Source organism: Schistocerca nitens, chromosome 8 (genome assembly GCF_023898315.1).
Source record: "Schistocerca nitens isolate TAMUIC-IGC-003100 chromosome 8, iqSchNite1.1, whole genome shotgun sequence".
Lineage (NCBI taxonomy): Eukaryota > Metazoa > Arthropoda > Insecta > Orthoptera > Acrididae > Schistocerca > Schistocerca nitens.
Window position 1 is genome coordinate 14,597,084 of NC_064621.1, and position 14,549 is coordinate 14,611,632.

General features: G+C 38.2%; 1 protein-coding gene across 1 annotated transcript in view; it reads right to left on the minus strand.

Annotated features, from left to right (window-relative positions):
- Nucleotides 1–14,549, minus strand: part of LOC126198608 (protein unc-13 homolog B) — a 450,615-nt gene that overhangs the window by 237,079 nt on the left and 198,987 nt on the right. Inside the window, exons 10-11 of the mRNA XM_049935061.1 lie at nt 10,637–10,921; nt 9,216–9,383 (exon numbers count right to left, since the gene is read on the minus strand). Coding sequence (XP_049791018.1) covers nt 9,216–9,383; nt 10,637–10,921 — 453 coding nt within the window. The remainder of the gene's footprint in view (nt 1–9,215; nt 9,384–10,636; nt 10,922–14,549) is intronic.

The window sequence follows — 14,549 nt, forward strand, 5'->3', positions numbered from 1 at the left end:
TGGGCCCCTTTGTCTCATGTCAGCTCAGCCCGGAACACTTTGCATCGACTTGTTTCTCCATTATTGCAGTAAACTAGCAATAGTTGTATCATAATTATGTGGTGAAGCTAAATTTTGCAAGACATGTTGGCAACACCATTCATGGATCACATCAGCAACTCCTCTCTCACATCTGCTCTCTTCACAATGCCCTAAAATATTACCTTAACTCTGCCAGCACCCTGTTCCACTTATAACTCACTCAGTAACATCATCTACATCTACATTTCACAGATACTCTTCAAACCACCATACAGTGCATGACGGAGGGTACCCTGTGACACTGCTTGTTCCACTCGGAACTTGCAGAAGAAATTCTGTAAAGTTTGCAAGGTAGGAGACGAGGTACTGGCAGAAGTAAAGCTGTGAGGACAGGGTGTGAGACGTGCATGGGTAGCTCAGTTGGTAGAGCACTTGCCTGCGAAAGGCAAAGGTCCTGAGTTCGAGTCTCGGTCCGGCACACAGTTTTAATCTGTCAGTAAGTTTCGTATCAGCGCACACTCCACTGTAGAGTGAAAATTTCATTCTAACGGCAGAATCATTTGGCAGTCAGCATCATATGCCGGTTATCTAATTTTCACAATAATGTTTTCTCAAAAAGAATGTCTCCTTCGCCCCAGGGTTTCCCATTTGACTTCCCAAAGCAACTTCTTAGCACTTACGTGTTATTCATACCTATTGGTAACAAATCTAGCAGACCGCCTCTGAATTGCTTTGATGTCTTCCTTCAGTCCAACATGGTATGGATCCCAAACACTCTAGCAGAACTCAAGAATAGGTCTCCTTTACAGGTGAACCACTCAAGTGACCACTGGTATAGATATGTTAGACATTTCATACTTCTGCAGAGTTGATATGGATGGAGGAGGAGTTGCCACATTTATTAAAAACTGCCATAAATTCAAGAACATTGACATTAATAAATTCTGTTTAGAGCAGCATCTAGAAGCATGTGCAACAGAAGTAGAGTTCCATAACAGATCCTATATAACATTAACTACAGTATTTACTCGAATCTAAGCCGCACTCGAATCTAAGCCACACCTGAAAAATGAGACTCAAAATCAAGAAAAAAAAATTTTCCCGAATCTAAGCCGCACCTGAAATTTGAGACTCGAAATTCAAGGGGAGAGAAAAGTTGTAGGCCGCATCTCCAAATCGAAACAAAGTTGGTTCATTGTAATATGAGACACAATTTAGGTTGAATGAATGACAAAACAGCTACAGTAGTTTGGTTCGAGTCATAATCTTAGCAGTTAAACTTTACCAGGTAGCCATTGCTATGCGTCAGGCGCTCCGTCTGTATTTATACGGGTACCCTTCCTTTTTCACGTGCTTGGTCTGGTTTGAATTGATTGCTTATTTTTCTTTGATCTGATAAATGCCGTTTTCTTTGTTATAGGTGTTTACATCACTCTTAAGCTGAAAATGCATTACTCTACTGTGTCATGCATTGTTTGTCGCATTCTGATAGTGCGTGTTTACAGCCTGTCACCGCTCGCGGCATGGCTTGCTTTTGTGCGCACTACCGCTGCTTACAATTAAGGAAAACAAGAGAAGAATCGTCTCATTAGTGAATCAGTGGCAAGAGACTGCTATTTGTTGTTACTTACACTGCTGCTTTCTTAGATAAGATCAACAAGAACCAAATAATACACTGCGTATGATAGAAGATGTTGTGAACGAGAGTTTAGCGAAAATTTTTCTCCGTTTGAAAATCTTTGCAGGCGCCTCTTTAGTACATTACATTCTGCACAGAAATTAGTCATCTTACATTTAAAAATCTAGTCAATTGCTGTGCTTCATTTCTGACTGTACCACTATTAGGCATAAGAATAATACGAATATAAACATGACATGATATGTATATTCTTCCGCATTTGCTGCTGTCTCACTCTAGTTTCGTAGTTTATTAGGCAGACAGGATTTAAATGAGATAGCAACAAACACGTAACAATACATGGCAAAATGTTTATATTCGTATTACTGTTATGGTGAAGAGAATACTGCATGTGATTCATAATTCATATAAGTTCCTATTAGCAACCATCTCTTCTCACAGGTAGGAAAAAATTCAGAACGTGGAGTTGGCCATATTGACAAACATCCCAAACAGTCTTGCCAGTCGGATTTTCGTACTACACTGAAATGCTGCTACATTCGAAGGTGAACAATACGGATTTTATATTTACTTCGTTGGATAATGTATGAAAATGCAGTGGTCGAAACTCGGGGCAGAGAAAAAAACTTCGTCTTCCACCTTTTTTTTTTTTTTAATTTATTTACTGACGCAGAGGATTTGGTGCCAGTATTTATCTTTGTGCCTACAAAGCATGCCTGTGTAGTGTTACATATATTCGACGGCAGAAGTTAGTTGTGGTGGCACCCACCAACATTTTTCAGAACTTCCGCTTGCTTTGCACTCGATTCTAGGCCGCAGACGGTTTTTTGGATTACAAAAACTGGAAAAAAAGTGCGGCTTAGATTCGAGTAAATACGGTATTTACCGAGCACCTGCAGGAAATTATAATGTATTCATAAATCATCTAGAAGCTCTTTTGGGTTATTTAACAGGAAGAAACAAAGAAATTTTGATTACTATTGACTTTAATACAGATTTTCTAATGCAATCTTCCAGTAATAATTAACTGCAGTTAGTAATGTTGTCTTTCAATCTAACTCACACCGTAAACTTTCCAACTAGAATCACTAAATCCTCAAGGACAGCCATTAATAACATTTTTATAGACAAATCAAAGGAACAAAATCATATCATAAAACCTGCAATAAATGGACTATCAGATCATGACATGCAGCTCCTTGTTTTAGATGTAAATTCTAAGCAGATTATCAAGAGTGCTAAATCTGAGTACAGGAGAGTAGTCAATCAACCAAAAATTGAGTGTTTTAGAAAACTGCTCAAAGATATGAACTGGAAAGATGTTTATAGTGCTCATGACATGAATGAAAAATATAACACATTCATGAACAATGTCAGTACCATGTTTGAAAACTGTTTTCCTCTAAAAGTTACTAAAATTAAACAGAAGTCTATAATAAAACCATGGATTACACAAGGAATAAAGATTTCCTGTAAGACAAAAAGGAAAATGTATCTGTCGACCAAGAATAGCTTCAATGCTGATGATTTAGCTAAATACAAGGAATACTACAAAATATTAAAAAAAGTAATTCAGACATCTAAACAAATGCACTACGAGAAGGAGATAGCAATGTCAGGGAACAAAATAAAAACAATTTGGGATATAGTGAAAGAGGAGACTGGTAGAACCAGAAAGGAACAGGAGCAAATAGCATTAAGGGTAGATGACACATTAGTAACCGATGGGCATAGTGTGGCAAATCTATTTAACAAGTACTTCATATCCATTACTGATAGAATGGGATTGTCAGGATCAGTAAATAATGCCCTTGAATATCTTAAACTAGCCTTTAAAAATAGCTTCATGTACATGAATATGTCACTCACTTCACCAAAAGAAATAACTTCCATAACAAAATCTTTAAAAACAGAGCATTCTAGTGGTTACAATTGAATATCACCAAAGTTAATTAAGGCATGTTCTTGTGAGTTTAGTACAATTCTAAGTTACTTTTGTAACCAGTCAACTATAACTGGAACATTTCCTGACTGGCTAAAATATGCAGATGTTAAGCCTCTATTCAAGATAGGGGATAAAGAGATGCCATCAAACTACAGACCGATTTCAGCAATCTCAAAAATTTTAGAAAAAGTAAGGTACAGGCAGCTTCTCAACCATCTGACCACAAATAACATATTCACAAGAACACAGTTTGGATTTCTGAAGGGTTCTGATATCGAGAAGGCTATTTACAGCTACAGTGAAAATTTACTTAATTCATGAAATAACAGATTACAAGTAGCAGGTATTTTCTGTGATTTGTCAAAGGCATTTGATTGTGTGAACCACAACATGCTTTTAAATAAATTAGAATTCTATGGTGTCACAGGGAGTGCTGCAAAATGGTTCAAGTCATACCTCACTAACAGGAAACAAAGGGTGTCAGTGCGAGGGACTAGTGAATTAAGTCATCAGTCATCATCAGCATGGGAAGACATTACATGTGGTGTCCCACAAGGATCCATCTTAGGGCCATTGCTTTTTCTTGTGTACATTAATGATCTCTCATCAGTTATACTGCCAGAAGCAGAGTTCGTTTTGTTTGCAGATGATACAAGTATTGCAATAAATAGTATGTTGAGAGTAGTTCTAGAAAGATCTGCTAATGATATTTTCATGGATATTAATAAATGGTTTAAAGCCAACTCACTGATATTATACTTCGAAAAGACTCACTATATGCAATTCAGAACCTGTAAGAGGTTTCCACCCAGCATATGCATAAAGTATGAAGAAGAGGAAACAGAAGAGGTTGACAGTCTTAAATTACTGGGATTACAACTTGATAATAAATTCAGTTGGGAGGAGAACACCACAGAACTGCAGAAACGCCTTAACAAATCTGTATTTGCAATTCGAGTGTTAGCAGACATAGGCAACATAAAAATGAAAAAGCTTGCATACTTTGCCTACTTTCAATCCCTAATGTCGTATGGTATAATATTTTGGGGTAACTCTTCAAGTTTTCAGAGTCTAAAAGCATGTAATACATATTATTTATGGAGTAAATTCACAGTCGTCCTGTAGAAACCTCTTCAAAGAACTGGCTATACTCACTACTGTTTCTCAGTATATACACTCCTTAATAAAATTTGTCATAAATAATATATCTCTTTTTCCAACAAACAGCTCAGTTCATACATACAATACCAGGAACAAAAATGATCTGCACAAGGACTTAAAAGCACTTACTTTAGTTCAAAAAGGGGTCCACTACTCAAGAACACTCATCTTCAATAATTTACCAGCAAAGAGAAAAAATTTAGTTACAAATAAAGATCAGTTTAAAAGGAGCCTGAAAGACTTACTGGTGGCGAACTCCTGCTACTCCATCGCTGAATTTTTTTAATAGAAAAAATGATGTATTGTATATACTCATACTATTAGTATTGTTATTTCAGCTTAAAAAAATGATGTATTGTATCATCATCATCATCATCAGTTATCTGCTATATTAGCAGTTCCTTTCCCTCTCCATTTTCTGTGATCCATTACTTCCTTCTTAAGGCTGTTGTATGTTGTACCATCCATCATGTCATCCAGTATCTCGAATCTCTTCCTTCCTCGCTTCCTTTTCCCTTCTACATAACCCTCTAAAACTGTTTTTATCAGTCCGTCATTCTTTCTTAATATATGCCCAATCCAATTTCTTTTTCTTCTCTTTATTACATCTAGTAACTGTCTTTTCTCTCCCACTCTTCTCAGTACCTCTTCATTTTTTACTTTGTCCATCCAACTTATTCTTTCCATCTCCCACCATTTCCAGATCTCAAAAGCCTCCAGCCTTTCTCTGTCTTTTTTCCTCATAGTCCATGTTTCAGCACCATATAGAAGAACACTCCATACAAGACATTTTATGAGTCTCTTACTGAGTTCTCTTTCCAGACCGCAGCAGAAGATTCTCCTTTTCTTATAAAACATCTCTTTTGCCATTGCTATCCTTGTTTTAATTTCTGTGGTGCACTTCAGTCGGTGTCTATCCTGCTTCCAAGATACTTAAAATTTTGCACCTGTTCTAGTGTTTCTCCATTCAGCATAATTTTTATTTCCTTATTTCCTCCTAGTGCCAATACTTTTGTTTTATTTGTGTTAATTTTCATTCCATATTTTTTTTCCGTTAGTTGCAATGGTGTCCACCAAATCCTGTAATTCTTTTTCCCCTGTAGCTAGAAGTACCATGTCATCAGCAAATCTCAAACACCCTACTCTTCTTCCTCCAATTTCTACTCCTTTGTCAGCTAATGAGCATTGGTCAATCATATTTTCCAAGTAGAGGTTGAAAAGGGTAGGTGATAAACAGCATCCTTGTCTTACTCCTTTTCCTAGTCTGATCCAGTTTGTACTTTCTCCTCTCACTTCAACTGAAACTTTTTGATTAAGATATAATGAATTTATGTCTTCTGGTTTTCCACTCCACTCTCTTTTCCCTCATTATAGTTGCCAGCTTGTCCCAAACCACATTGTCAAATGCCTTTTCTATATCGATGAAGCACATATAGAGGTCTCTTCCTTTTTCAATAAACCTTTCTCCCAAGATTCGCAGGAGCCCTATTGCATCTCTGGTGCCCGTATTCCATCTAAAGCCAAACTGCTCCTTGCCAAGATTCCCCTCCATTACTTTTTCAAGTCTTTTATTAATTATTCTTAAAATCACTTTGGCTGCATGTGAAATGAGGCTGATTGTCCTGTGCTCGCTGCATTTCTTGGTTCCTTGTTTTTTTCGGTAATGGAATCATTACTGTTGTCAGAAAGTCCTCAGGCCATTCACCCTGTCATATATTTTATTACATAACCTCAATATTTCTCTTATTCCATCATGGTTCAAGCATTTTAGTATTTCTCCCGGTATTGTATCTGTACCTACCGCTTTGCCATTTTTCATTGCAGCTATGGCAGACTTTACTTCTTCCATTATGATGGTCGGTCCTTTCTCGTCATCACTTACACTGTTGTGTGATTCAAGTTACAGAGTCTCTGGTTTGCTATTTGTGTCATATAGCTCTTTTATATATTCTTCCCATCTCTGGAGGAAATCGTCATCATCTTTGTACACTACCTCTTCGTCATTACTCAAAATTTCCATAGTAGCACTTCCTGCTCTGTTTTGTTCCCATGTCATAGTCATTACTCTGTTGTATAGTAAGTCGTATCTTCCCTTCCTGTCCAGTTCTTCAGTTTCATCACATTCCTCTTTTAGCCATTTTTTCCTAGTCTTCTCTGTTCTGTTTCTCTTCGCAGTTCATTATTTAACCTTCGGTATATCTTTCTTGTATTGTATATACAGGAACACAAATTAGTATTGTTATTTCAGCTTTAAAAAAAAAAAAAAAAAAAAAAAAAAAAAAAAAAAAAAAAAACATGTTCCACATCCACGAGGATCTCCTCAGCATGGATCTATGGAATGAAAAACTAATCTAATCTAATATTTCCTAAAATTCTCCCAATAAAGTCGACCATTCACCTTCCCTACCACAGTTCTCACATGCTTGTGCCACCTCATATTGCTATGTAACATTATGCCCATATAGTTAAGCAACTGGATTGTGTCAAGCAGGACACTAATAATACTGTATCCAAAGATTGCAGGTTTGCTCTTCCAACTCAACTGCATTAACTTACATTTCTCCATATTTAGGCCTAGCTATCATTCATCACACCAACTGGAAATTTTGTCTAAATCGTCTTCTATCTTCCCACAGTCACTTAACTTCGACAGCTTACCATGCACCACGGCATCAGCAGTGAACAACTACAACCCACGCTGACAGCCAAATCATTTATGTACACAGAGAACAACAGCGGTCAACCTCTCTTCCCTGGGGCACTCCTGATGATACCCTTGTCTCTGAAATCCATCAATGACACCATACTGAGTTCTATTATTTAAGAAGTCTTGGAGCCACTCACATATCAGTGAACTTATTCCATATGCTCATATCTTTTTCAACAGTCTGCAATGGGTAACCATGTCAAATGCTTTCCAGAAATGTAATAATATGGAATCTGCTTGTTGCCTTTCATCCGTAGTTCTCAATACATCTTGAGAAAATGGCAAGTGAAGTTTTGCATGAGCCTTGATTTCTAAAATTATGCTGATTCATGCACATAAGCTTCCCATCCTCAAGAAATTTTATTACATTCAAAGTGAAAATATGTTCAAGGATTTTGCAGCAAACAGAAGTTAGGGGTATTGGTCTGTAATTTTGTGGGTCTCTTCTGTTACCTTTCCTATATATGGGAATCAACTGCACTTTTTCCAGTCACTTGGGACATTGTGCTGGGTGAGAGATTCGTGATAAATGCAAGTTAGGTAAGCAGCCAATGCCAGAGAGCACTCTGTGTAAAATCAAACTGGGATTCCATCCTGACTTGGTGATTTATTTGCTTTCAAATCCTTTTCTTGTTTCTCTATGCCAGGTATGCTTATTACTTTCTCGTCCATATGGGAGTCTATCCAATGTTCAAATGACGGTATGTTTGTATGATTCTCCTGTGCAAACGATTCCTTGAATGTGAAATTTAAAACTTCAGCTTTCGTATTGCTATCTTCAATTGCCACACCAGAATGATGAACAAGGGAGTGAACAAACACCTTAGACCCGCTTACCCATTTTATATATGACCAGAATTTTCTCGGGTTCTTTGCCAGATCTTTTGCTAAGCTGTGATGGTGGCAGTAGTTGTATGTTTTCTGCATATATCTTTTCACAAACACATGAATTTCTACTAACCTTTGTTTGTCATCATTTATGCATTCCCCTTTGAACTAACAGTGCAACAGCCACTGCTTCCTCAGCATCCGCCAAATTTTGTTATTAAACCATAGTGGGTCTTTTCCATCATTTATACACTTGGAACTAAGTGATGCCAATTCACTGTCTAAGTGAGATGTTAATAAGTGCTTATCTGCTCTATCTAGCAGAAACTGAATTTCATAATCATAGTCGTTATAATGGCATCATGATCGCTAATCCCCATTTCTATACTGACAGTGTTGATAAGGTCCAGCCCATTTGAAGCTGCAAGGTCTAAGATATTTCCTTTGCATGTGGGATGCCAAGCTAGCTGCTCAAGACAATTTTCAGGAAACATGTTCAAAAGTATTTTGCATGACTGCTGTTCGTCTGTACCCCTCACAAATGTCAATAGGACGAAAACGGGACAAAGTCAAATGAGACACTAAATAGAAACTTAGAATCAAGGTAAACCTTACTAGGAAGAAATGTAAAATCAGGGAATTTTTAGCACTGGTCTTATGGGTTTTTCACAGGGGCTATAAATTTATGGTGTAGAGTCACAAAAAACATGAAATTGGAGAAATTGGGCAGAACTACAAATTAGGAACCACTGTTCCTGTCAAGAAAGCAGCATTTATGGCTAACATGTGTAAGCCTGGAAAATGCTATTCCCACAGAATTCAGTTTTTCAGGTCAAAAGAGTGAATCAAATGGCATAAAACACAGAGCCATTCAAATATTTTCACTTAAAAAAGAAAGGTTTCAACTAACTTACCTGGCCAATATTGAGCTCCTGAGGAAATTGATTCAGTACAGGAGCATAACTATTGCGGTCTTCTTCTATGACGGACACTATGAGTGCAATAAGTTTGTGCCAGAAATCCAAACTATCCAGGCGAGGCCCGTGATCCTCTTGGTCCCTTTTCGCTTCATTTGGGTCGACCTATGAAGTTAAGACATTTTTCACTACTGCTTAATTGCAAGCCATCATAATTATGCTGGCATTTATGCCCTCAGTGTGAAATAAAAAGATTTACTGGAGTCTTCATGGCAGTGAGATCATTAAAAACAGAGCACTAGCCCAGGTTGGGAGAAGATTGGGTGCAGAATCAGTCATTGGCCTCTTGAATGAATACTACTGGTAAGTGCCTGAAGTGGGTCAGAGAACAAACATAAAATCTAAATTGAGATGGCTCATTAAGTATTTGAATCTTGCTTTTTCAAATTGATTTACAGTATTTCACCACTGTGCCTTTTGAAGCATCCTTAATCAAATATCAAATAAGATGGCTGCTGAGCATCTAAGATGTGGAAAAGTTAATTACAGTAAAAAATGTGGCACGGAAATCTTCTGCACCTTTATAAATGACATTCCTTCACTATTCCCCTTCCACTGTCCTTCAATAACCTTCTAGAAACTTCTAATCTCACCTCTGCTTCCTTCTTAGATACCTTATCAATGAGACCAAGCCGACAATCACAAAAAGATTCACCATCACAAGACAGATCCCAACCTGACCACTCTGCTCACAGGGTAAGTTCCTCTCTGACACATTCATCTACAACCGCTCTAGTACTCTAGTCAGACACTTTATATTTTGAAAAGTTGGGAAAAAATTATAATCCTTAACAAAGTGTTATATCGGATTTCATAAATGTTTTAAATTTTTCAGTTAAACTTACACAGTACACACTACCTAAGCATGTTACTTTCTGAAGGTCGTGGACCATACTTACACATCATCATCTCTTTAAAAAGTATGTTGTTAATACATGTCAACAACAATTAACAAGCTGTTTTACATTTTTTTAAGGATGGGCAGGAAGAATCCACTTCTCCATTGGTAATATATGTTATGGAAAATAAATCAGTATTGCTAAAGTTGAAACATTTATCGCCCTGCTCCTCATGTGAAATTACAAGTTAAGTTTTAGTTTGTGTATGTGAGCCTTATTTACAACTAAAAAGCAAGATAAGAATGAATGAATAAAGGAGTGAATTAGAAATGCTCAATTAATGTCACTGATATTATCAAAATACTTCAAGCACTTTTAAAATAATTCGATCTGTTTTTACTAATTAAACATAGGTAGTTAAAATAAATAAAGTAACACAACTATGTTTGTGTTTTACTTGTTTCCTTCACAGCCAGTTTTTGTTTTAGACAATTACACCTTCATTTTCTTGATACTGACCTGGAATTCTCTGTTGTAAAGCTCATAACAGTTCTCAAAGAGGAACTGATATGTAGATCGAAGACATGCTTTTACACAGTCTTTCACAACTGTGCTTGCACGTGGAGGACTAGAAAGTTCTTGGACTTTCATGCGAAAGAAAGTGATGCTGGTGAGCAGATCCACAGTGGACTTAAGATCCATAAGTTTTTCTTGGCTCGATGCTGGAAAGTTGTTGCGGTACATTGACAAATCTATCCGAAGTGAATTGTGCAATTGGTCCAGCAGCTTAACAAATTTCTCCTTCTAAAATCAGACAGAAAAGAATACAATGAGTACAGAAAACAGAGAGAAAAAGACATGAGTAATTACAAACAGAAACAAAATGTTAGGTAAACAATATGCTAACAGAATTATACTTGTTTCCTTCCATGAGTTATACATAATTGTCTCTCATTTTGAACCATTCTTGGCTGCACTGTCACATGACCATATGACTGAACAGTAAAAAGACAGACCACTGCAGAATTCCATATTACCCCCCTCCCCTCCCACTGCAGCCAAGTGATCATGCATGATGGCTGCACAGACACCTATCAGCATCACCTGTGACATGCATTGTACGCATGCTATCACCCTCAGTTTGCTCTCACTCATCATGCTATTTACTATGCTAGCCTAGCACTGTACTATAACTGTCTTGTCATGTGGCTACCCCATACATCATATCCGTTATGAACTTTGTCCTGTGCGATCATTAAATACACTGGTTCTGGAGGTGTCGTCTGATGTCTTTTTTTATGTTGTGAGTTACACCATGACTGCTGATGATAATGGGCATTCTTCATGTTAGTTATGTAACCACAGACCCTCAGCGACAGGCCACTGGGTGTGTCGTGGTAGTCATACAACAGCAATTTCTGCAACAGCAGTTAGAGAGCCAGAAATGTAAGGAAGCCTTGTTTTAAGTGTAGCTCTCCCACCAATCGGCTACAAATTTGCCATGACTCCTTCCTCACTACAAGATGGCAGAACAGTGGGAAGCATATAAGAAGTGTCCCCAGCAGCACTTCGCTGCATTCCAGATATCGGACTCACATGTGGTAAAATCACTTTTCCTGTCACAGATCTTGCCCAGAACATACCAGTTTTTGTGCAAATTGGCCCCTCTCACAGAACTGACACACCTGATCTTTGACAAAATGTGTGCTCCATTAACTACCTACTTTCACCAATACTTCCACATCACTGCATCCCATGTGGAATTCCATTGGTGTCACAAACAGCCTAATGAGTCATAGAGCACATGGGAAGCTCACCAGCTGGGACTCAGTTGGAAATGCCGTTTTGTGACTCGAGTACATAAGGAATCATATGCAGAGGTGACCATTAAGCACGCGATCATTTGGGCACCTCCGGACAAGAAGCTCTACAATTTGAGGATTCTACTTTGGAGGACGTTTTAAAATGGGCTCAGTCCTTCGCAGTTTTCTAAGCAATGGGTTGCTGATTAGGATTCTGGGGCGAGGCAGGAGCTGTCACTTCAGACGCAGCAGAGAATCCAACTTTGCCAACACAGAAAATGTAGCAACAGTAGAGTGCAAACATTGCCACACTCCAGCTCCTTCTCAGAAAAAAAGGAAAATAGTCTCAGCCCCTGACACGCTCTCATTTCAGTCATGCCTAGACTGTTTCTGAACACATGTCAGAGAAGACTACTCCAACAAGTGGGCACAGAGCGAGACATGCCAGAAGGAAGTACAGCTTGCTTCTGGCTGCTGTGCTCTGGACAAAAAATACTCACCTTCACAGGACCTAGTAGACATTAACATGGTTTTGTTGTAGTCTCAAGCCACAGTGGTGTCTCCTAAGAAACTGTTCATCATGCTCGCTTTGTGCTGGTGTCTGTGCATCCTTGTTAAGCGTTCAAATGTATCTCCAGCTGCTAGTGCTGCTAATACGTTCCACTCAATGAACACTCACAACTGTGGTGATGTACAAAAATTAGATATGACACCTTACCTTCCATGTTGTTCACAGTACAGATACAAAGAATCTATTTGGCCTTAATGTATTTTCTATTTTAGAATTGGTCACATATGCCTCGGTCCACCTGGTCTCAGAACAAGTACTTTTTTGTGAATTGGAAACCCTCAGTAAGGATTACTCTGACATTTTCTCTGAAGGAGGGGGGGGGGGGGGGGGGGGGGTGTCTAGGAAAAGTGAAGAACTTTACAGCACACATTATATTAAAGAAGTCGGCATTCACTTGCTACTGCTGAGCATGATCCATGCCCCTCGCACTACTGGGTGCCATCGAGAATGAGCCTGATGGATTGACAGTCTTGAAGTCATTGAAACCATGTCTGCAAAGTGAGTTGGCAACACTTTTGGTTAATTGAAAAATCTGTCAAGGAAACTGTGCCTGTGCTTTTCTCTACACTCACAAGAGGCCAGTATTTCAAGAAGGTCAATCTCTCTGAATCTTGCATAATACTACCCCTGGATGAGGAACCACGAAAAGTCCTGGTCATTAACATAAACACAAAGATATTACAGGCACAGAGAAACTGGTTGCACTTCCTTGCTCTACAAATTTAAAGGTGTTCCGGTCACTCTTTGGGAAAATAAGGTACTGCAAAAAATTTATCCCAGATGTGGCATCGACTGTGCACCTGCTCAACAAGAAAGAAGTGTATGCCTTTTGTATTGTCAGAGGCACGTGAACAGACATTCAAGACCCTGAAGGCCCTCCTATCAGCACTATTTCACAAAAAATTTCAACTGGGCAAACAGCTAGACGCAGCAGCAGAAGCCTCTGAGTGGGGCCTGATATTTGCAAATCGAGAAAGAGGCCCTTGCTATCACCTTTGAAGTGTATTCAAATACAGAACAATGTTTCGTGTATTTAGAGGTCATAAGCTGTTGATCTCCCTCTTCATGCCCATAACAAAGCTGACTGATAGTACTGCCCACTAGCTCTAGCACTGGTCACTCTTTCTTAGCCGGTACAATTAAGAAATTCACTTCCACAATAGTACTCACAACACAAATGTGAATGCCCTAATCCAAGTCCTGATGAGCCCCAACCTTGACTTCAGCCAAGACGAGATCTTGTGCTTCCCGTTGGACAAAGAGGCTCAACAGGTGGATGATGCTTTTCCCATGATGGGTGCCAATGCAGCTGCGGCTGAGGCCAAGGAGATCATTTTATTTCATTTCATTTTCATTTCATTTTATTATCTTCCTGTATATCATTTACATGATGTAGGAATTGTCACCACAAAGTTATCATACTAGTACAAGTACTACAGACATAATAATGGAATATCACTTACAAGGCATTTTTTAAAAGTACAAATTTAGACATATAAATTATAATTTTTGGCAATAAATTTACACACAATCAAAGTACTCATGTACGTCATAGAAAGTTTTGCTTAAAAGGTAATTTTTAAGCTCAGTCTTAAATTTTACTTCATCTATTATTGCCTTCATGTACACTGGCAGAGCATTGTAGAGTTTTATTCCAAGATAACTTACATGCTTTTGGGTTTGTGTTGTCCTTACCCTTTCTGCATACAAATTCTTACGAGTTCTAGTATTATAATTATGTCAGTCCTCATTTGTACGTAGATTTTTCATATGTGCTCTTGTACACAGAATGCTTTTAAAAATATACAGTGATGGTATTGTGAGTATTTGCAGTTCTTTGAAAAGGGGCCTACAATGAGTTCTTGGAGAGTTACGTGTTATGATTCATATAGCTCTTTTCTGAAATTTGAAGATATCTGTTAAGCTCGATTTAGTTTTACCCCAGAACACTATGCCGTAAGACACGATGGACTGAAAGTAAGCAAAATACACTAGTCTAGTACAGTCTGTGCTGCATACTCTAGATAATATCCTCAATGCAAAACATGCCGAATTGAGC